We start from the raw sequence: 21,241 nt of genomic DNA, 5'->3' as shown, positions 1-21,241 counted from the left end.
AAAGTGGAAGCCCGAGCTTTGCTGCGTACAAGGTCGCATCCAACTACGAAGCTAGTTGGGTGGGCTGGCTCATGATTGGTTGGCAATCCTAACCTAAATCATTGCAAGGGGTGGTGGCCTTACGAGCCAGAGCCACAACAGTCCGACATGTGGACAGCTTTCTGAGGACCCATCCTAACCTGCACTTATACCACTGTAAAGAAGCTCTCTCTGTGTATAACGTACACTTACAACACTCGAAGTTCATATATCCTGCAATTTGCCAACTTCCACAAAGTGTCACTGAAACGCTTTAGCCTCGTTAACCTCGTGCATCTTGCTCGGTTCCACTATACTGAATATGACTGAGACCATGTTCTTCCAAGGGACTCTTCAGGAAGGCATCTCGGCGGCTCTTCAGCAATCCAAGTCCGTGGTTTGCTTCGTCACAGGTAGGTACTGTGTATGATAGCTGAGGGCAACTCAAACTCATGTGTTTACCTAGACGACCAGGCCGAGAGTCAACGATGGGAGTCGGAGTTCCTTGCCGATGAATCTGTAAGTTGCGGCAAATTGATGCGATCAATAGCGGGCTCCGGACCTAACAAAACTGCAGTTGAAAGTCCCTCTAGAAGACCAGGCTATCACCCTTCGCCTACAAGCTGGCTCTACTGAGGCTGGGTATCTCGCCGCAATCTTTCCACTGCCCAAGACTCCTACTGTCGTTATCATCAAGTAAGAACTGAACTCTGCAGTTACCGGTGGATATCAAGGAGTGCTGGACTGATACGGTGCTAGAAATGGCCAGTTGAAAGAGTACATCGCTCCCGAGGTGTCCAAGGAGGACTTTGTGGCAAGAGCGCGCACCGCGCTGTCAGCGGCAGCCGATGATTCGGCCCAGGCACCGTCTTCTGGAGGGGGTGTCCCTTCCCAGGTACCGGACAGTGCACAGCCAACTGGCAACACTTCCACGGAGAGTTCCGGCCAGGCCACGCCCTCGTCAGCGACGGAGCAAGAACCCAGCACCGTGCAGACTCTCCTCTCTGAACGAGCCGCGAGGCTGGAGGCGCAGCGGAAGAAGGAAGCCGAAGAGGCCAAGCTGCGCCGCAAAGCCAAAGCGGCGGAGGGGGAGAAGCCGAGAGGCTCTGAGGCCCAGACCAAGCATGCGGAGTCGCTGAAGCGGAGGCAAAAGGAGGCGCGAGAAGAGCGGCAGCGGATTCTCCAGGCCATTGAGGACGACAAGGCCGCGCGCAAGGCCCGCCAGTCCGAGAAGGAAGCGGAGAGGAAGCTGGCCTTGGAGGCTCAGAACCAAGACAAGCAGACCGCTTCCCCGGCACTGTCGAGCACGCTGCCCGCAACCACGAGATCCAGCGAGCATTGTTTCCTCCAGGTCCGGCTCTTTGATGGTTCCACCTTACGAAATCGCTTCCCCAGCGGTAGCCGCCTCGGGGCCGACGTCAGGAAATGGGTCGACGAAAACCGCGGGGATGACAAGCATCCCTATACCTTCAAGGTGGTGCTGACCCCGCTGCCTAACAAGAACATCGATATCACAGAAGAGGACTCCTCACTACAGGACCTGGGGCTGACGCCGTCCTCGACGCTGATCCTTGTCCCGGCATCCAAGACTGCGGTGGCGGCATATGCCGCGTCAGGGGGAAACCCGGTGTCGAGGTTCATTGCCTTCATCCTAGCATTAATCAATGGCTTCATTGCCAATGTCATCGCATTCTTCACCACCATGTTCAGCACCAGCGGGCCGCCCCGTCAACATCCTGCACCGGAGGCCGGTCGCGAACAGACCGCCGTGGCGTCTGGCCTTGACGAGGCCCGGATCAAGGAGCTCAGGACCCTGAGAGAACGGCGGAACGAACAGCAGTTTTACAACGGCAACTCGGTATGTTGCAGACCCTGGGCCATCGTTCCTCTCCACGCGTTTGTTCAGATCAGCATTGCTAACCTTGGGCGCGCAGACTAACTTCGAACCGAGGAAGGACGACGTGGAAGAGGATTAGAAGCTTGAAGTGAAGAAGATCAGGAGCCTGAAAGGAACATGGGAGTTTTGGTGGAAAATATTATCAAGCATGCCATGACTATAGAGTGGAAATGGTGCCACCTGCTGTATTCTACAATAATTCTGATGCTATGCATTCCTATCGCCAACCCAATGCATCGATGCTTGATGAGTGTGGTATTGTCTTCGAATCATCATACACGCCGCCAACCTTCCCCCCAAGCAAACCTACCTACTCCGTGCTTAGTACGGGCTAGCAGCAGCCTGGCAAGCTTTCTGTATCCAGGTCGTCAGCGCAATTTCCGAAAATCCGAAGGGGTTCGAAACATACCAGCTGGTCCAGGTACCAGTTGCAGATCTGCATGTTGCCGCCATGCTCGTCCAAGCACTTTGTGAACTGCTGGGTGACGCCCGCGCAGTTGTTGGTGGCGCCCCCCCAGCTCTGCTGCTGGCTCTGCGCCGAGACGCTGTCCTGCTGCGCCGGCTCGGCTGCCGCGGAGCTGGAGCCGCCGCCGAAGAAGCCGCCGATGGCGTGGCCGATCGAGGAGCCGATTGCGACACCGCTAGAAGGGGGAGATAAGGCGTCAGTATATATATATAACTGGAAGTCTTGTGGGAAGGAAGAAAGAGGGGAAGGAAGGAGATCGGGGAAGGGAATGGGACGGGTTTACTCACGCTGCGGTGCTGGCCATCTGGCCCATGAGCCCCGGGCCCTGGGACGCCGGTGCTTGCGCCGCGGCGGGTTGCTGCGTCGGGGCGTAGGTGGTGGCCGGCCGGGTCTGCTGCTGCTGTGTGGGCGCTGGGGTCGAGCGGGCGGGAACGCTGGGGCGGCGAGGAGGAGCCCTGCCGGCTGATCTCTGGCGAGCCATTGTGATTGGTAGTTGTGGGAGGTTTTGACGGGGGAGTTGAGGTGCGGTTCGAGGGCGGGGAGGAATCGATTGATGCGAATGTGGTGAGAAGGGGAGAGACCGGAGGTGAAAGATCTCGGCTTCAAGTTTGGATTTGGAAAAGAAGCCAATAGAATGCGGGCGGCGACGCGCAGGGCCCCGTCCCGAGCTCGGCAAGGAAGAACTAGGGCGCCCGACACCCAATAAGAGGATGGTAAATGATAATGGCTCGGTCTGGATATGTGGGGCATCAAGCACGCGAATTGCTGCAAAGACGGCGGACGATGATACTTCTATGGCACTTGGAACCAAGTAAATGTCCCACCAGAGGAGGGGGGTTCATCTTAATGAATTATATATATTCTACTCGGTTGCGCTGTGAATAGACTCCCATTGCACAGCCAGACTTCGACAGGCTGCATCTCTCATCGAGACATGAGTTTGCGTCGCTGCCTGTGTATGCACACTCCCGCCATTAATACGGAAGTGGGCTCTTCATGATCTAGCCCAACGCTCGGTAATGCCACTCTTTCGGGTGTCTTGCAGAGTTGGGTACCGAGGCAAGATCGGTCCAGCTCTTGATCTCCTCTTAGCCATCCTGAATGGGTATCTTCCAACCACGGTGAGACTCAGAAAGCCGCCTGAACTACCCTATGGGCTTCGGCCAAGGAGACGAGGTTGGCAACCTTGAAGTTCGTAACTCGGGAGAGTTAGGCCTTCGTCTCTGGGTGAACTGGATTGTAGTGCAATGCCAACGTCGCTCATTTCCCCTTGGAACCATTGTGCCTGGGTCTCTTGGGTAGTGCTCCCCTGGGTTGGTTGCCCTGATTTGCTGCTGGTTCAGATTCAGATCCTGCTGCATCGTCCGCTGGCCGTTTCCTGGCCACCTTGGACGTTTTCAGCATCGCCTTTGCGCGCTCCTTGGCAAGCTGCTCCGAAAGCTTATCCTTCAGTTCTTTGTTACCAGCCTAAATATATTAGTATCACTACATTTGCACGCGCAGTTAGACGAGAACTTACGAGATCAGAGCGGATGAAGCGAATGGCAGCCTGGGTATCTACGGTAGCCTCGCGCTCAGGGGTGGGTGTTTCTATCTTCTTGATCTTGTCAAAGTATTGCTTGACTCGGGTCAGCTCGGCGAAGATAGCATGGTTCTTTGTGTCAATGCCGTTGAGACGTAGTGAAGCTGTAGGAGCGTGTCAGTACGTCGGGAAAGCTAGATGGTTCGAGGTCTGGCGTACAGAATAGAAGTGACTCGATGGTATAAGACGTCAATACATAGAGCTTTGCCTTGTCCAACAACGGGAGTTTGGATGAGGCAGCACCAAGATCTCCCAATAGAGGTCCCAAGTCAGTCTCAAGCTGATCAAGATCAACAACTAGTTGATCCAGCGCCGGTGAAATATCCGTGATGTCCATGATCAGAGAATATGGCGGTGAATTTTCTGATCCGGACCTTCTAGTCTGCTTGTCAAAGTTTGATGGGGAGAACAAGCAGCAGCAGGTCAACTCAAGGCTTGAACGCGATTGCAGTCCAAATTCGGCTTTTTCGCACGTGCATGCGCTGCAGCGGGCAAGTTTCCTGCGATCCACTTCCTGCAGGTCGCCCAGCCAATCACCGTCGACCTAAATCCCTTAAAATCCCGGCTGTCAAAAGAGCAAGCTTATTATTCGCATCGCGCCTCGAAAATTCAGCAATATAGAATTATCGCCGTGATTCAAACTTCATCGCCCCAGTGCCCCAAGAAGGGTCCCCTTGCTAATACCCGACAGCTCGGTTTCTCATCAACCAGCTGCCCCCAAGATTCCAATCTCACTTAGTCTGGGTTCGGGCCGCCTTGTTCGCTGTAACCTTGCAGTTCTCTCTGGTTACCGCGCTCGTGTTCCAATGCTCGAACACCGATCATAAGGCCGACTTGCTCCTAGCTTGGAGGTTCCCCGACCTCGATCCTACAATACCCCCCGAGCTGCGCGCAGTGCCATGACATCTCGAGGCTTTGCGTGAACACCGCCACCCTGTTTCTCCTTCACAGAAGTCGGCCGCAATCGCGGGTGTTTGGGCGAATACCCTACAGACACATTCGATGGACTGGCGATAACACCTCGGTGGGCCGGGCGGCCAGCAAACAACTCTCCAGCCAGGCTACTCCAGTCTCTCATCCATCACCGATATGCGAATATCCTCCAACCCAGCCTTCGCCCTTCCAGAAAGCCGAAGGCCGCCTCCCCTCAACATACAGGAGTAAACCGACTGAGCGGTTGCCTACGTCGAGACCGCAAATCAGCCGTATCGATCCAGACCCCGCCCACGAGCAGCTGCCGGAGAAGGAGGATCGGGAGACCGTACAGCTTTCAACAGTGGCCGAGTCTTCAGCCCCTAATCTCGCGCCTGTCCGTGACACGGCAAAGGAACTCGGGCCGTTCTCAGACCAAATCCATATTCTGGGAAGCGATGTTCAAGGGAGATACTTCACACATGCTCTCGCGAGCTGCAAATACCTCCCCCCAGTTCGTTTCCTTCTCCACCGACGGGCCATGCAGCGGATATGGGAGGATGGTGGCCGATGTATACATCTGTACAGAGGTGAAGAATACCTACCGAATGCCCGGGCGGTTGCGGAACTGGTCCAGCACCAGGATTTCTGGTCGGGAAAAGCATTGTCAGGCCAGCCCGTGGAACACATCCACCAATTAATTATCACGGTCCCGGCTTCCAGTGTTGTGCGAGCCTTCGCGTCGATCAGGGACAGGGTTGATGCAAGAACGTCCATCTGCCTCGTCCAGGACGGGCTGGGTGTAGTCGAGGCCCTGAACGAGACGTACTTTCCTGATCCAACGAGCCGGCCTGCATATTTACTGGGCCATATGACGCATCAGTTGTATCCTGTCCAGGACAGCATGTTCTCCCTGTCCGAGGTTAAGCAAGGAAGACTCTACCTCTCGGCGTTGCGTGGCGACTTGGGGCATAGTCGAATACGCTACCACCCCCCGGTCGAACGGTGGTCGAAGCCGGGGCATTTTCTGGGCCTCCTGACATCAACGCCTGGGCTACAGGCAGGAGGCTTCCCCCTTGAGAAGTTTCTCAACTTCAAGTTGCCCTCGACCGTCTTCAAGTCTGTGGTCGATCCCCTCACGGTTATACTCGACTGCACTTACGACAAACTTGCCGGCAACACGTATGCGAGGCAAATGATGGACCAGTTATTAGGAGAAATTCTAAACGTGGTTGCTCGCCTGCCCGAGCTCAGGGGCTATGCCAAGTTCAACGATCTTCGAGGAGGAGGTCTGCGGAAGGACGTGTTTGAGCGCCTAGCTCGAAAGAAGGATGGCGACAGCAGGATGCGAAGTCTCATCCGGCGAGGCTGGGAAGGCGATATTGATTTTTTGAACGGATACTTTGTCAAGCGTGGCCGAGAAGTTGGGGTCAAGTGCCCAGCAAACGAGACGGTTATATGGATGGTCAAGGCAAGACATGCGGCACAATTGGCGCAACGCCGCGAGGAAATTGCATTCGAGAGGTGAGTGCGAACTAAGGGCATCATCGCCTCTCATGAGCGAAGAGGATTTGGCTTGGGGGTTAGTTATGCTGGTCCAGTTTTGTGCCACGGAAGAAGCATTTACATATACACCAACACTTGTACACCTAGAACTGTACCACTCTCTGTTAGCTATATTTGTACAGTACAGGAAACATACTACTAGATCGAGGCATTTCGGTATGCCCATATAGACGGAAATTGCTTTGTCACCTTCCTCCAACCTACCCAGTTCCCGATTGATATGGGTTTTTCTCCGCTGCGACTACATGCAGGTATATATGATCTAGCAACAATCTTTTATGACTCCTTGGGACTTAGGTCCTCAATCAGCAGCCTTAATTCACATCTTGAACCACTCATGCGCCAGCACCTCCTCGACACTCGGGCGCTTCTCAGCTTCGTAGCGGAACAGCCTGTACAGAAGATCCGCCATTAGCCCCTGCTCCGCCTTGGATGTGATCAACGCCTTCTGTGCCGCTCCGTTGTGATCTCCGCCTGGCTGGACAACCTCTATAGGCTTGCTTAACGCCACCTCGAGTGACCACTCTTCCTTGCCATCTCCGTCTTGGAGCCATGTCCCCTGTTCGTCAAAGAATTCCTCCCGCGCCTCCCACTTGTCCCACCACGTCTGGGGTGGTTTGCCAAAGAAACGCACCATTTCTGTCAGCAGTTCGTCCTTGTCAAAAATCATGTAGAAGAGTGGAAGCTGTTCCCGGATCTCGAACAGCGTGCACCCAAGCGCCCATAGGTCGCAGGCTGGGCCAATGGCGTTCTCCTGGCCTAGCAGTACCTCAGGCGGTAGGTAGTTTTCAGGGATGCCCAGGTCTGCTGGAGGCGACGAGATTGGGAAAGATTCGCCAAAGTCGATGACACAGATTTGGTCAGTTAGATATTCGGCATCCAATCGAGAGGTATCAGCGGGAATTGTCAGGTATCGCGGTGAGGATGCTGGAAGGTCCTCGCCAGACTCAGTGCGTACATAGGCCTTCTCAGGCTCGCCCAGGAGGGAGAGCAACTTGTCTTCAGGCAGCTGATTGAGGTTGGCCAGCTTGACAAGGATATTGGAGGGTCGGAAGTCTGGGATATTGTTAGTTTCTAGCAGGGTTGTAGATGGAGCAATGGGGTGGTATCTACCCCCGTGGCAAAAGGCCATGCTTATGCAAGAAGTTCGTAGCCAGAGCAGTCTGATGGGCCATCCCCCGGAGGACAGGCTCAGGATCTTTCAACTTTAACCATAGACGAGGCGAAACGCAAGGGCCGAGAACTGGGAATACGATGCATTGGTGCAACCCATTTGGCCCTGCAATAGAGAAGGAATCCAGCGGGATGGCAATATATTCGGCGCCAGGAGCGGATCGGTCTAATCGCGTCAAGTTAAGGTCTGGGAGAGTCTCTGGAGTCACATCTCCGGCCATGACCTTGACGGCGACATGTCCGGGATCCTGCATGTCCCGACAGAGCCACACAGTACCGAAGCCGCCGTGGCCTAGCTTGTGAATGACACGGTACCGGCCGGATGCGCCGAGCGTGTCACCAAGATGGATGGGGTGGTATCTGCCATCTTGATATTCTTCTAAAGGTTCAAGACCTTCGTTTATTCCGTCTAGATATGTGCCATGAGAAGTTGCCGGCGCGTGGTCAAGATCTCCGCCGTATTCGAATACGGCGTCATCGAGGAGCTCATCATCGATAGTACCCACATCCTCGGTACCATGGCTGGACTCGGGAATCGAGACTGACTCTTGCTGGACATGATTCTCAACATGGATCGCCCCAGGCTTCCCCCCAAAGGTCCAATACAATCATCCAGCCCCAACATACCCATCCATAAATCTTCCTGGTTGCGGATGGTCCCTGCAGGCAAGATAGTGTACATGGGTCAGAGCGCCTACCCCATCAAGAGCAAAGTGCTTCTCACGCAGCAGCTCCGCAATGGCGTTATCATGTATGTCAATGCAATATGCATCAACCCACCACCCTGACGCTGTTTTTGATCATCTGCTCATGAAACGAATACATCTGTCGCTCCCAACTAACATGCTTCTTTAGGCTGGCTGGCTGGCTAGCCAACACACATGCCATGTGGCGGCGGCGAGTATATTGCATACCAAGCCTCCTCATTATCCAAGTCAACATAAAGTTCAGGCGTGAGTAACAGGCTTGCCTTAATCTTCATCCAATCCTCATTGTCAACCTCTATTGCTTCATCAGTCGTAGAAAGCAAACCCGGCCAACCTCGGACAATACTAACATGACACTGCTTAAGTCTCTCACAGGTTGTTAGATTGCTAACCTCCCCCTTATCCACTGGCAAACTCCGTAATGCCTCCTCATCAACCTGAATAAAATAAGTATACCTTGACCCGCGACTGACACCAACAGGCATATGATCGATATCATAATTTAGGTTCTGATTTTCCTCGCGCGCCCATGCCCTATACCTACGCTTAAGCTTATCCAGCGACGCACCCTCAAGCTCTGGGTCCTGGTCGACAAACACCCATTCAAGCTGGTCGACAATCTCAGGCGCGTCAGATTGGGCAACAAATTCGCGCATCTTCTCATCAACAAGACGCTTAAAGGTCTCCCAGCGCGCAGCTAGCTCAGGTGCATAGGTGCATCGGTAAATCACCCAGCCCCAGCTGCTATCCCAGAACTTAGCAGCCACTTGATTTTGCTGGCAGGGGAGAGGTTGTCCCAGTTGTCCATTTTGGGAGATTGAGGACATTGCTCTTCTCGTGAGTTGCTAGCCCTAGATCCAGATAAAGAGGATGACGATGTGAAAGGTCGATTTGACAAGCTAATGGGGGGAGCTTTTAGGTATTGGGTTGCGGTAAGTTTGGAGGAGTGATGATATGTGAGATACAGAGATAGGGGGTGTTGTTGATAAAGGCTTGGATAGAGCTGTTGGCTGATGTTTGGAAGTGACCGTGGCGGCTGAATTTGTAGGCGTAACGTTCGTGCAGCCATGTATGGTTTGCGGAACCTGTGGAGACGGGAGTGAGATTGGCAGGTAAAGGAGGGGGAAAGCAAAGGAAGTCGTTGAAGGACGCCAGCAGGAATATATTCAATGTTTCTCTCACGTTGCATAACCACCCTCCCTCAAAACACGTGACTACCTCATTCTCAAACAAATGGTTTATTTATTCTCCAGGTAGATATCTAGACTAGGTTGCCAGGTCAATACGGGCTTTCCCTCATCCTCTTTTTTCCGGGTTCGGAGTTAGTGCAAGAAACAGATAAAGAAGTCAAGGGGGAAAAAAAAATAAAAATGGAAAGACAGAAAGAAGGAAATGGGGTAGAGTCAGTAAGTAGGCACGTACGCATCCGTCCCTGTCCTACCCGGCCAAGGTTTCTCCCTTCTCGCACCTCAGATCCCTGGCCGGTTTGCATGCGTAGTCCTTCAGGGCCTTGCAGTCCTGCCCGTTCTCGCCCTGCAAGCTCCTGGCAACGTTGTCCGACGTCATGGCCAGGGCTTTCACGCCGCCGGCGGCTGCCTGGACGTGGGAGACATTGTACCCCATCAGCCCGCTCATGGCCGAGAAATTGTCGTCATCCGTATCGACGGCCCAGATCAGACTGCTGCCGAAGCCGACCGAGTCGGCCCACTGGCGCTTGAGCTTGCAGGTGTCGGCGTCGTCGTACGAGATCCACTGGTCCTTGTCAAAGACGAGATACTTGACCGCGGCCTTCTTGTCGAACACGGGCTTCAGATTGGGGAGCTGCTTGAGGATGGCCGAGATCTCGTAGTACATCAGGATGCCGCTCGTGTCCGAGCAAGGGCCTGCGCGGGCTCCGCCCTTGAAAGGACAGCCGGGCGTCGTGCAGCTGGGGTTGGAAAGCTTGAAGGAGCGCCTGTAGAAGCTGTAGCCGAGTGTGACCTGCTCGGGCTTGACGCCCATGCGCTAGGAGGAGCTGACTTGCCAGCTGGATCTTGGTTCCAGTGGTGTTCTGTAGAACCACGTCATGTGATAGGTAGGGAAACCAGTATTACTTGACTGACGGCGGTAGCTTCATCATTGTCAACATATCTCGAGCCTCTCGAAGCGAATTGGGCTTGGTATGCACAGGAACGGACCGTCCCTGCCCGGGCATCACTCCACCTCGCCATCTCACCTTACTTTGATCTCCCCAGCTCCACCAACCGGTACCACCGCTCATGTAGATCTGCTCCCTTTTTTCCCAGGAATTTTCCATGTAAGCTTGTTGCCGCGCAGCCTCTTGTTCCTCCAGAAGCGAATCTCTCGAACTGTCCATATCCTCCCACGGTTTCTGGAAGATGCCAACCGCCTCCAACCGAGACCGGTCCCACATGACATATCCCAACTGGCGTAGACCCATGACGATTCTCTTGGTACACCCAATTCGCCCAGCTTTCTTCTTGGTGTGCCCATCGCCAGACATCCGCCGGACCGGAATCCGGATCAGCAAAGAACAGCCATTTGATATGGAGGGTTCTATCCTCCGGTGTCAAGTCATCGAGGAAGATATTGTCGTTCTGTTCGTTTGCGCCTCGCAGCCCTTCGTGGAGGAAAGAATCCGTGGCCGGCGGACAATGGCTGGAATACAGAAGACCGTACCGTTCCTCATATGTTTCTGCCCCGGCGATCTGATGTAGCTTTTCCAACCCGAGTGACAGGACATGTTGGATGAAAGGCGAGTCAACCCTGTCACCGTACTTCACATGGAATGCACCCCAAGCAATGTCATGTTCTGCGATATCATCGAAAGCTGATGTTTCTCGTGAGTTCTAGATCTTACAATAGTTCACTATGCTTGGCAACTAACCTGGTGAGACGATTTGGACAAGGAAGTCATGAATACAGTCAAGCTGTTCATTCTCCCAGGGAGCAAAATTCGCGAAGAAGAGCTGCTTTTGCTCTCCATATACACTAGATTGTGCCTTCGGAGATTCGCGGAAGAGGTTGCAGTAGATTTCAAACCGGTACAATGCGCGTTCGATGCGGCATATCTCCTGGCGTGTCGCGATAGACTTGGACCGATTTAGGGGACGTTTGGTTAAGGCCGCCATGGCGAACTTCTTGGCCAAACCGTCCATATAGACATGCAGTCGCCCAAGGCGAAGCGCTTTCCGTAGCGACCAAGATCTGGGTGGAGTCGGCCTCTGGCGGAGATTTTGGGTGACAAAGTCCACGATGACTTGCCCATTTTTTGGTTCCGTATCATGTGGGCGCAACGATGAGGATTCAGACGCTGCCATCGCTTCGGGCAACACGCTGATATCTATCTGGTTGAGCAGCACCTGCGCTGTGATTGCCGTCTCCGCCTCCAAAAACGCACGATAGAACAGTGGACACGACAAGGCCGCCGCTTGCAATGATGCGACGTCTGGCACAACTGAGAGTATCATTCGCACGAGCTCGACCGACAGGCCATCGATTGGACTCGGCCGAAACTCTCGGTCTTGGTTCATGGTGACTGTTGGGAACTACCCTTGTACTGTCAACCAAACCACAGGAAGATGGGAGAATTTCCAGGTCCCAGCTGCGATATGGCGTCAACAGCCGAAGAAAGTCACACGCTTCGCTGTGATGGCGGCACTCTCTCGCAAATGTCAAACAGCGACATCTGGAAGCCAATCTTGGCAGATACGCCTCATAAACGGTAGATACGGCAGCATGCTGGTCTATATGTTTTCTCATTCTGCCTTCTGGCTGCTGTCGTTCGGCTCGTGGCTGCCAACGTCCTGGATCCTGGCTTCTTTTTCCCACAGGGAGCTGTGCGAGCCGACCGTGCTGTGCGTGGACAGCGAGCTCTGATATAAGTACGCTGAAATTGGCGGTCCGTGCCAGCCAAAAACGGGGCCCAAAAACGGCAGCTCAGACCATTTGAACCCCGCCAAAATCCTGGCCGCGATCGTGAGGTCCCAAACAAACTACCCCACCTCACACATCACACTTCGCAAAAAGACATGGACGAGGGAGAGCTAGAACAGGTACAACTACCTACATGCTTATTATGGGAGGGTATAGTTCCGTACTGACGGCGCACATGGCAGATCCGAAAGGCGCGCCTCGAGCAGCTGAAGGCTCAGGGAGGAGGTGCAGGCGGCAAAGGCGGTAGCCCCAGCCAGGAACAACAAGCGCAACAGAGACAGTAAGTATAGACGGGTAGTCGCCATATCCCACCCACCCCCCTCTTCCTCGGCCAGTCCTAGCTAACAATATCTCTCCCCAGACAACAAGAAGGTATGCCCTGCCATTCCTAGACCCCGCCAAGGCCGAACCATCGAGAGAGAGAGAGGCCCCGGGGGAATCTTTTCGCCTACCTACCTACCTACCTAACCTATACTAACTCCGACCTGTCCTGCGACGCAGCCGAAGCGCGCCAGTCGATGCTGAACCAGATCCTGCACCCCGAGGCGGCGGACCGGCTGGGCCGCATCCGGCTCGTCAAGGAGGAGCGGGCGGCTGACGTCGAGAACCGGCTGATCATGATGGCGCGGTCGGGCCAGCTGCGGCAGAAGGTCACGGAGGAGCAGCTGAAGGAGATACTCGGCGCCGTGGCCGACAACAAGGAGGAGGAGAAGATTGTCGTGAGCAGGCGGAAGGGGTGGGGGGATGATGACGATGACGATGATCTGCTGGGCTTGTGAGGGAGGGGATGTGATGATGCGGTTGCCTCGTATTATTTTTGAGTAGTGGTTGGGATGGAGATTCACCCGGTGAACTCGGGTTCTAAGGTCTATAGGCGTGTATGATACATCTATGGTACAGCGATGGCATGGCACGGCACGAGTCCCAACTACGTATCCAGGGACAAATAAATCAAAGTCCCCCTCCCCCCCCGTCTCGTGCAGCTGCCGTGTCTCTACGTCGGCTACGCGGCGCCGGGTGCAGCCCTGGCAGCCCCCCTTTCCGCCTCCCTCCTCTTCCTCTCCTCCCGCTCCCTCTTCCTGATCGCCCTCAGGTCCGGCGGCGGCTCCACGCCGAGCTCCCGCCGCAGGTCGTCGACGTCCCTCTCCAGCTCCTCCTCCCAGTACACGTTGATGACGTCGCGGGCCCGCAGGCCGTTCCGCAGCGCCCAGGGCAGGTATATGCTCGCGAAGCGGGCGCGCTCGGCGGGCTTGAGGGTGGCGGCGGAGAAGACGCTCATGCCCGTCATGGGCAGGAGGGTGTTTGCGAACTCAAAGGCCTTGAGGGCGACCTCGCCCTCGCGGACGACGGGCAGGCCCGTCAGCGCGTGGTAGAAGTCGTGGCACTCGCGGTACCGCTGCATCACGTAGGCGCACTCGGCGTCGTCGATGTACCGCACCGCGCTGCGCGTGTCCGGCGTCACGCCCTCGCGGTCCAGCCAGGCGACGTAGGCGCGCCCCACCGAGCCGTCCGGCAGGGCGCGGAGCCGCGGGAGGTTCAGGCTCGTCGACGTCATGCGCGGCCGGTCGCGGAGGATGCGACGCCCCGTCGCGGAGGCGAGCATGGCGTCCCGGAGCCGGTAGATGAAGTAGGGCGTCGCGGTTGCCTCGGCGAACGCGGCGATGAGGTCTGTGTTTGGCGCGGGGGGTGGTGAGCTGCTGCTGCTGTCCGACGCAGACGGGGACGGGGACGGCGAGCCTTACCTCCTCGCCGGGGGTCTAGAAATGACATGATTCCGGAACCAATGGCCAGCCCGGTCCGTTCAATGCCTGTGAGAGGTACATGTCCTGGGTAATTGGGAGGTGGCCGGTTTAAGACGGAGAACGGCCTTGAATGGGACGTTGAGAGGGCAAGAAAGCGGCATGAGGAGCTGTAGCTCCTGAATGCGAGCACTGGCTGCCGCCGAAGAACAGCTTTCATCTTGGACTAGCGTCGCTGGCCTTGGTGAGCATTGTTGAGGCCTTTGGAAAGGGGAAAGTAATGGCGCGTTCCAAAGGCTTTGAACAGGTCAGGTCGAGCACGTATCGATAATACTGCTTGCCAGAGGTGGGGAATCGAATCATACACGCTAACTATTAGTGGTAGTAGCTAGGGGTTGAGATAACTTGTCTCTAAACTAATTTTCGATTGTCATGCAGCAAAAGTAGAATCGACTGACTGCAATGGTAACGGAACTTGGCGGGCGTGCCAAAATATACCGCAAGTATCTGCACCTGGCAGATAAGGTATTTGCAGTCCCGTCAACACAATAATAAAGTTGCTCGTTCACTCTCCCATAAAAACCTCAAGATATCATAGTTCAACAAACTTCAAGTGAGTCACTGCTGACCTCGCCAAAAACGGACAGAGCTTGCCCAGAGCTCGAACCACAAAACTTGGACCCTGACGTCATTCAGTAATCGGTTATTCCTTCCATCCAGACACCTCTCCCGTTTTCTGAAGACGGACTTCTTCTGCAATCCTTCTTTCCCCAACACCAAGGTCCGGCGTTCCACAAGATGGCTCCCAGGAAGAGGATCGCCATCATGACCTCGGGCGGTGACTCGCCGGGGATGAATGGTGTGGTGCGCGCCTGCGTGCGCATGGCTATCCACATGGGTTGCGATGCGCTCTGTGTCTATGAGGGCTACGAGGGGCTGGTCCGGGGCGGAGACTACATCCGCCAGATGGAGTGGCACGATGTGCGTGGATGGCTCTCGGAGGGCGGCACCCTGATCGGAACCGCTCGCTGTATGGCCTTCTTTGAGCGTGCTGGTCGCCTGAAAGCCGCCAAGAACATGGTTCTCAACGGAATCGACGCCCTGATCATCTGTGGAGGAGACGGCTCTCTCACGGGTGCAGACAGGTTCCGCGAGGAATGGCCGTCGCTGCTGCAGGAACTCGTGGCCACCGGCGAGCTGAAGCCCGCGCAGGTAGAGCCGTACCAGCATCTCAACCTCGTCGGTCTCGTGGGGTCCATCGACAACGACCTGTCGGGCACGGATGCAACAATTGGTTGTTATTCGGCCCTCTCAAGGGTCTGCGAGATGGTCGACTATATCGAGGCCACCGCCACTTCGCATTCTCGTGCCTTCGTCATTGAGGTCATGGGCCGGCACTGCGGCTGGCTCGCCCTGATGGGTGGTGTCGCAACTGGCGCCGATTCCATCTTCATCCCTGAGAAACCTAAGCGGGACGACTGGCGAGAGGAGATGCGCGCTCTAGTAGAAAAGGTTTGATTTCCCACTTCCCGCTTGGCCCACCTTGGGAGGCACAGGAGCTTACCGATATTTACAGCACCGGAAATCCGGGAAGCGCAAGACCATTGTCATCATTGCAGAGGGCGCTCAAGACCGACATGGGCACAAGATCACCCCTGAGATGGTTAAGGACCTTCTCGCAGACAAGAACGGGCTAGCACTCGATACTCGCATCACGACCCTGGGTCACGTCCAGCGGGGAGGCACCGCCGTTGCTTACGATCGGATGCTTGCGACTTTGCAGGGTGTCGAGGCGGTCAGGGCTGTGCTGGAGGCAACCCCTGAGACGAAGACGAGTTTCATCGCAATCACAGAGAACAAGATTGCCCGAAAGCCGCTCATGGAAGCCGTCCAAGAAACCAAGTCTATCGCTAAAGCGATCGAGGCCCAAGAATTTGAGAAGGCTATGACGATGCGGGACACCGAGTTTTACGATCAGTACACATCATACATGATGACCTCGGCGGTGCAGGACCAGACGATGCTGCTACCAGAGAAGGAGGTTAGTATAAAGCCCCCAGCTTTGCCACGCCTTGTCACAGGGTTTGTTTGGCTGACGCGTAGCAGCGAATGAAAATAGGTTTCATAAACGTTGGTGCGCCCGCCGGTGGCATGAATGCCGCTATGCGAGCCGGCGTCGCTTATTGCATGAGCCGAGGCCACGAAGCTGTCGCGATACATAACGGGTTCGCGGGCTTCTCCCGGCACCACGGCGATACACCTCTTGGCGCAGTCCGGCCGTTCAACTGGCTGGAAGTCGACGGGTGGGCAAGCAAGGGAGGCTCGGAAATCGGTACCAACCGGGAGCTCCCTAGCGAGTCAGGCATGGAGACGATCGCCAACTTGATCGAATTTTATCAGTTCGACGCTCTCTTCCTCATTGGTGGGTTTGAGGCTTTCCATGCCATCTCGCAACTACGGGAAGCTCGGGCACAGTACCCATCCCTCTGCATCCCCATGACGCTGCTCCCGGCGACCATCTCGAACAACGTTCCGGGTACCGAGTATTCTCTGGGCTCCGACACCTGCCTGAACGAGCTTGTCAACTACTGCGACAAGATCAAGCAGTCCGCCTCGGCCACTCGCCGCCGCGTCTTCGTGATCGAGACCCAGGGCGGCCGCTCGGGCTACGTCGCGACGCTCGCCGGCCTGGGGGTCGGCGCCACCGCCATCTACACTCCCGAGGAGGGCATCAGCCTCGATATGCTCGCGTCCGACGTGCGGCACCTCAAGGAGGTCTTCGCCAACGACAAGGGCCAGTCCCGGGCCGGGCGGCTCATCCTCGTCAACGAGAAGGCGTCTAAGGTGTACAAGGCGAAGCTCATTGCCGACATCATCCGCGAGGAGGCGCACGACCGATTTGAGGCCCGCGACAGCATTCCTGGCCACGTGCAGCAAGGCGGCGTGCCGTCGCCCATGGACCGGTGCCGCGCCGTGCGGCTGGCCATCAAGTGCATCCAGCACCTCGAGCAGTTCGGCAAGAACGCGCACAACAAGGCCAAGAAGGACCCCAACAGCGCGACTGTCATCGGCATCAAGGGCGCCGGCGTCGTCTTCACGCCCATGTCCGAGCTCGAGGAGATGGACACGGACTGGCCCAACCGCCGCGCAAAGGCCGCCTTCTGGCTGGACATGAAGGAGACGGCTGACATCCTGGGCGGCAGGCCGAAGCACCACCCCCCCGAGCGGAACCTCACCGGCCTCCGGGCCAAGGATGTCAAGCGCGGCATCAGCCCGAGCCCGGCCCCGATCCCCCGGTAGCTCCCACTTTTTTTATATTCTTCTTCTTTAGCTCGGTGGAGTTCTTGGGGATGGGTTTGATGGGTTCGGAGCGGGGGAGGGGTTTAATTAGAGACATGGGTATAGAGGTCGAGTTGCCGATTTAGATGTCCAGGTGGGACGGTTCCGCGAATACACACTCTGTGGGTCGCCGTCGTTTTACCCATCGCGTGATAGACAGCAACAGCAATAGCGGCAGACAGCGATTGCCCGCGTTGTTAACGTTGCACAGGTGAGGGAAGTCATTGGCAATATTCCTGGCATCCATCTCCCCGTGAGCGAGCTTTCGGCTTGTCGGGCACCTTTTCTATAATTTTTGGACAATTAATATCAGCCGCAACTGCTGGTCGGTGGGAGGCTCACATCCCGCCACCCGGTCGGCGGCCAGCTTGACGGGCGCCGGTAAGGGGATTAAAGTGGAACTGTCTTGCTAAGACGACTCCATGGCGTGAACCTCTCGGGAAAATCCCTTGAGCCTTCCTAACCTCTATCCATTGGTTCCCTTCCTTAACCTCCTAGAATGCGGCTGAAATGATGTCTTCTCTAAGATGTAGTGCCTATTCTCTGATATCGTCAAGCTGAATTGGGTAACCCAATAACACCATCTGCACTTCTCTCCACCTTCGGCTTCTTCTCATCTGCCCCCTTGGCTTGAGATCTAGGTGGAAAGTCACATAGCCTGACCCTGTAGCAATAACAAAATGGAAGCCCATGAAGAGCTTCTCCTCTGGGCAAAACAGAAGGGTGTCCAACTACACGGCATCGAGCCACGGAGAATGCCTGGCCGGGGAGTTGGCGTTGTTGCTACAGAACCACTTAAGGCAAGCTTCGCGGAACAAATCAACAAATGCAGCGCGGGCCTAACCTCATTCATAGCCGAACCAGGTACTGCTTGAAGTTCCTACATCATTGCTAAAGTCCCTGAGCTCTGTGCCACGATCTGTCTCCAGGAAGCTGCCCCGGGACATGAGCGTCCATGGACTCCTAGCTGCGGATCTCGCGTTGGACGAGTCCGCCACACACTCCAAGTGGGATGCCGTGATGCCTACTAAAGAAGAGGTGATGGCAAGCCTCCCTCTGGCTTGGGACCCGGACCTTCAGGAGTACTTCCCCAAGCCAGCGAGAGATTCCATCCGAAAGCAGCAGACCAGGTTCAAACGGGACTGGGACATCGTGCACGCCACGTTCCCCTCCCTCCTCGAAGAGGACTACCTGTACGCCTGGCTCCTCGTCAACACGCGGACCTTCTACTACACCACCCCCAGAACCGAGAAGCTCCCCCGCCACGACCGCATGATCCTCCAGCCGGTGGCGGACCTGCTCAACCACGCCGACGAGGGCTGCTCCGTGTCGTTCGACGGGCGCGGCTTCACGATCCGGAGCGGCCGGGCGTACGCGGCCGGCGAGGAGGTGTGCATCTGCTACGGCCGGCACGGCAACGACGTCCTGCTGGCCGAGTACGGCTTCGCCCTGGCGGCCGGCCGCAACCGCTGGGACGAGGTGTGCCTCGACGACGCCGTGCTGCCGCGCCTGTCGGCGCGCCACCGGCGGCACCTCGAGGACCGCGGCTTCCTGGGCAACTACAGGCTCGACGCCGCGACCGTGTGCTACCGCACCCAGGTCGCGCTGAGGATCCTCTGCGTGCCGCTGGGGGAGTGGCGCGACGTCGTCGACGGGCTCGACGACGGCGAGGCACAGCAGGGCGAGGTGGACCGGCTTCTGATCTTGCTGCTGCGAGAGCTTCGGGAGGGTGCGCGGGAGACGATTGCGAATATCGAGGTGGCGACGGCTGGTCTGGACCATCAGCGTCAGGCACTGAAGGACAGATGGGTGCAGATCATAGACCTGGTGTCGTCTACGATACTGAGGCTCGAATCATCAGTGGCCCAGGAATCGACATAGAAGCTATTGTGCACAGATGCTTTCCAGTGCTGGCATGTTCGGTCACGGATAACTATCACCTGTTTGGCCGTTTACCAACCATCCTCTGAGCCGGCCAACGCTCTTGGTACTAGTTGGACTTCTTGGTTATGCGAGGCAAGAAGAGGAGGACATCACATCCACACGCACCAGTCAACTTAGCAAGCTGGCTCGGGCTTCTAGAAGGTCATCAGGGGGACGCAATCCATGTATCAACTGCGTGGGATTCCTATTCATTCTGACTCGGAGTGCGACCAAAACGCAACTATACACACTGAACTGGGACTTTGACCGCGACACCATGCTCGATGATTCTGCTTATGCCCCTTCCGGAGATCGGTCAGCAATTGCGACGATGCGCCAAGCCTGTTGCGCAACTCTGAACTGGCAGATCTAAACCGCCTCTGACAGTGGAAATACCCCCCCACCCCGCCCCCGGCCTCGGTCGGCTGCTCGCGGGTCGGTATACGGAGCAGGGAGCACTCGATCCTCGATATTCAAATGGCCCTGTCGCAAGCCCGCATGATATTCGATGCTGTATGGTGGCTTGGGAGGTGCGCCTTGGTTGAACCGGAGGGGCACCATTTGGTAGAACTGGGCCGCCGGCTCGATAGCCGGTAAATTCTGCTGAGGAGGACCTGGTTGAGTCCCGGGTTGGATCTGTAACGGCGGGAGTTGGGCAGGAGAATCAAGGGCAATCATGAAATAGTCGTGGAAACTAGTTGTCGGTATGTATATATGTATGTGTGATACCAGCAGGGAACGAAACCACAACCCCTACATACCGAGCTATATTGAGCCCGCTCCCCCGGTGGCATTGGTAGGCATCTGATCCGCCGGGGAGCGACTTGGCTGTTCTGTGGTGCGATTTGCTGACGATCCATTGTTTTCGGCCTAGTTAGTGTCCCGATTGTAATGAAGCTTAGCTTAGTTTTTCTACTTTTGCTGTCGTTCCTGCCCGAGACGCTAGAGAGAGAGAGAGTTGAACACATTCTACGGCCTAGGCGAGGATACTTATTCCGGGCCTTGGTGATGGCGAATCCCTTTCGGCCGGGGTGGAAATAACGTGTCTGAACGGTAACCTTCACGCAGACATAGACAGCCAACCATCCTGCTAGTGATTGAACTACCAAGCTTCTAGCTGTGAAGAGGGGCGCTGCACGATGAGCTATGGCTGCTATGCGACTTGAAGACATGGGGACCCTTTCCAGTCTTGTTTCCTGCAACTTCCAGAGCACTCCTCCCTGCCTGGCATTCTACAACATCGCTTGTTGTCGGAATTCCTTGCCTCCCAACTCCCCGTCTGCCCAGCTCATGAATTTCTCATAATCCCACCCGGATGCCGTGAGTGTGACATGACAAGGGGCCAGAGGAAGACGCGAATAACCGGCAGAGATATCAAGATGATGGTGTCCTCCTCGACCATTCCGAACACTGGCCGGAATACTCCGCTTGTCACACGCATAGTCACGAAGTACTGGATGAACGGGTTGTCACTGTAAAGAGCATATAAAGGCATGATTTGAGTCTTATCCATTGCTAACCGAAGCATGACAACGAAAGTCTCGTGATGCGACCATCGTCAACCAGACGCCCAGATCGATAATCCCATTCTCAATCGTACAAAGCACAACGTCCCCGAGTAAAGCCATCTATCTCGACGAGATATTGCTCGATAATGTGGACGTTTTCAAGCCCACGATTTTCTCGTCCATGCCAAAGCCTCGCGTGAGTCGAGTCTCCTACGTCGGCGAATCGCTCTTAAACCGGGTGTGTCTACTACTCACCCCGGGGCCGCTTGGCGCCGTGGGGATTCTGCCATTCGTTGCCGCCGCCGGTCTGGTTGCCGCCACCGCCGAAGAAGGCAGGGTTGAAGTGAGGCTGCATGCCCTGGAAACCTGTTTGTCCATCTGTTAGCACTGGATCATCCGTCATAGCCACCGCCACCCATGTTACTGGAGCCGCGGTCGTAGCCGGGGCCGGAGGGGGTGCGGCTCTGTCCGTCCT

At 56.0% G+C, this 21,241-nt stretch overlaps 13 protein-coding genes across 13 annotated transcripts in view; 5 read left to right on the top strand and 8 right to left on the bottom strand.

Moving 5' to 3' along the window:
* The first annotated feature begins 114 nt into the window (after positions 1-114).
* QBC33DRAFT_533649 (UBX domain-containing protein 4) lies at positions 115-2,133 on the top strand. Its single transcript, XM_060427481.1, has 5 exons — positions 115-431; positions 485-537; positions 596-714; positions 778-1,876; positions 1,953-2,133. The coding sequence occupies exons 1-5, from the start codon at positions 341-343 to the stop codon at positions 1,992-1,994; spliced, it is 1,404 nt and encodes a 467-aa protein (XP_060284993.1). The 5' UTR covers positions 115-340; the 3' UTR covers positions 1,995-2,133.
* Positions 2,134-2,236: 103 nt separating this feature from the next.
* On the bottom strand, positions 2,237-2,862 carry QBC33DRAFT_513714 (mitochondrial intermembrane space cysteine motif-containing protein MIX17; the record flags this gene model as incomplete). Its single annotated transcript, XM_060426001.1, has 3 exons — positions 2,237-2,269; positions 2,325-2,556; positions 2,669-2,862. The coding sequence occupies 3 exons, from the start codon at positions 2,860-2,862 to the stop codon at positions 2,237-2,239; spliced, it is 459 nt and encodes a 152-aa protein (XP_060284992.1).
* A 1,430-nt stretch (positions 2,863-4,292) lies between these two features.
* Positions 4,293-6,637, top strand: QBC33DRAFT_610141 (ketopantoate reductase PanE/ApbA C terminal-domain-containing protein; the record flags this gene model as incomplete). Its single annotated transcript, XM_060432411.1, has 2 exons — positions 4,293-4,385; positions 5,291-6,637. 2 exons carry the CDS (start codon positions 4,293-4,295, stop codon positions 6,401-6,403), a joined length of 1,206 nt encoding a protein of 401 aa, XP_060284991.1. The 3' UTR covers positions 6,404-6,637.
* On the bottom strand, positions 6,582-7,798 carry QBC33DRAFT_359681 (kinase-like domain-containing protein). The gene is made up of 2 exons (XM_060423908.1): positions 7,555-7,798; positions 6,582-7,497 (listed from the first exon to the last, which is right to left on the bottom strand). The coding sequence occupies exons 1-2, from the start codon at positions 7,571-7,573 to the stop codon at positions 6,761-6,763; spliced, it is 756 nt and encodes a 251-aa protein (XP_060284990.1). The 5' UTR covers positions 7,574-7,798; the 3' UTR covers positions 6,582-6,760.
* A 570-nt stretch (positions 7,799-8,368) lies between these two features.
* QBC33DRAFT_533642 (uncharacterized protein) lies at positions 8,369-9,312 on the bottom strand. The gene is made up of 2 exons (XM_060427480.1): positions 8,687-9,312; positions 8,369-8,567 (listed from the first exon to the last, which is right to left on the bottom strand). Exons 1-2 carry the CDS (start codon positions 9,146-9,148, stop codon positions 8,562-8,564), a joined length of 468 nt encoding a protein of 155 aa, XP_060284989.1. The 5' UTR covers positions 9,149-9,312; the 3' UTR covers positions 8,369-8,561.
* A 216-nt stretch (positions 9,313-9,528) lies between these two features.
* QBC33DRAFT_359677 (chitinase insertion domain-containing protein) lies at positions 9,529-10,429 on the bottom strand. The gene is made up of 2 exons (XM_060423907.1): positions 9,744-10,429; positions 9,529-9,587 (listed from the first exon to the last, which is right to left on the bottom strand). The coding sequence occupies exon 1, from the start codon at positions 10,320-10,322 to the stop codon at positions 9,759-9,761; it is 564 nt and encodes a 187-aa protein (XP_060284988.1). The 5' UTR covers positions 10,323-10,429; the 3' UTR covers positions 9,529-9,587; positions 9,744-9,758.
* QBC33DRAFT_577229 (uncharacterized protein) lies at positions 10,411-11,854 on the bottom strand (the record flags this gene model as incomplete). Its single annotated transcript, XM_060430972.1, has 3 exons — positions 10,411-10,594; positions 10,758-11,133; positions 11,209-11,854. The coding sequence occupies 3 exons, from the start codon at positions 11,852-11,854 to the stop codon at positions 10,411-10,413; spliced, it is 1,206 nt and encodes a 401-aa protein (XP_060284987.1).
* Positions 11,855-12,209: 355 nt separating this feature from the next.
* Positions 12,210-13,208, top strand: QBC33DRAFT_533638 (DNA-binding TFAR19-related protein). Its single transcript, XM_060427479.1, has 4 exons — positions 12,210-12,376; positions 12,440-12,537; positions 12,619-12,629; positions 12,759-13,208. Exons 1-4 carry the CDS (start codon positions 12,353-12,355, stop codon positions 13,034-13,036), a joined length of 411 nt encoding a protein of 136 aa, XP_060284986.1. The 5' UTR covers positions 12,210-12,352; the 3' UTR covers positions 13,037-13,208.
* On the bottom strand, positions 13,149-14,505 carry QBC33DRAFT_359583 (coenzyme Q biosynthesis protein-like protein Coq4). Its single transcript, XM_060423906.1, has 2 exons — positions 14,000-14,505; positions 13,149-13,925 (listed from the first exon to the last, which is right to left on the bottom strand). Exons 1-2 carry the CDS (start codon positions 14,214-14,216, stop codon positions 13,261-13,263), a joined length of 882 nt encoding a protein of 293 aa, XP_060284985.1. The 5' UTR covers positions 14,217-14,505; the 3' UTR covers positions 13,149-13,260.
* Positions 14,506-14,794: 289 nt separating this feature from the next.
* On the top strand, positions 14,795-17,296 carry QBC33DRAFT_557541 (putative 6-phosphofructokinase; the record flags this gene model as incomplete). Its single annotated transcript, XM_060429809.1, has 3 exons — positions 14,795-15,508; positions 15,573-16,037; positions 16,103-17,296. 3 exons carry the CDS (start codon positions 14,795-14,797, stop codon positions 17,294-17,296), a joined length of 2,373 nt encoding a protein of 790 aa, XP_060284984.1.
* Positions 17,297-17,799: 503 nt separating this feature from the next.
* QBC33DRAFT_606178 (SET domain-containing protein) lies at positions 17,800-19,574 on the top strand. Its single transcript, XM_060432295.1, has 2 exons — positions 17,800-18,135; positions 18,191-19,574. Exons 1-2 carry the CDS (start codon positions 18,016-18,018, stop codon positions 19,214-19,216), a joined length of 1,146 nt encoding a protein of 381 aa, XP_060284983.1. The 5' UTR covers positions 17,800-18,015; the 3' UTR covers positions 19,217-19,574.
* On the bottom strand, positions 19,422-20,721 carry QBC33DRAFT_359558 (uncharacterized protein). Its single transcript, XM_060423905.1, has 2 exons — positions 20,020-20,721; positions 19,422-19,858 (listed from the first exon to the last, which is right to left on the bottom strand). The coding sequence occupies exons 1-2, from the start codon at positions 20,428-20,430 to the stop codon at positions 19,628-19,630; spliced, it is 642 nt and encodes a 213-aa protein (XP_060284982.1). The 5' UTR covers positions 20,431-20,721; the 3' UTR covers positions 19,422-19,627.
* Positions 20,722-21,013: 292 nt separating this feature from the next.
* Positions 21,014-21,241, bottom strand: part of QBC33DRAFT_513706 (putative rrm domain-containing protein) — a gene marked incomplete at both ends in the record, with an annotated part of 1,530 nt that continues 1,302 nt past the window's right edge. The window contains one exon of the mRNA XM_060426000.1: positions 21,014-21,132. Within this exon, the coding sequence (XP_060284981.1) occupies positions 21,014-21,132 (119 nt within the window). The remainder of the gene's footprint in view (positions 21,133-21,241) is intronic.

The sequence above is a fragment of the Phialemonium atrogriseum genome (genome assembly GCF_030411735.1).
Source record: "Phialemonium atrogriseum strain 8032-3 unplaced genomic scaffold QBC33scaffold_8, whole genome shotgun sequence".
Classification (NCBI taxonomy): Eukaryota; Fungi; Ascomycota; class Sordariomycetes; order Cephalothecales; family Cephalothecaceae; genus Phialemonium; species Phialemonium atrogriseum.
The sequence above is the reverse complement of the archived record's forward strand: the minus strand, read 5'-3'. Positions and strand labels throughout refer to the sequence as shown.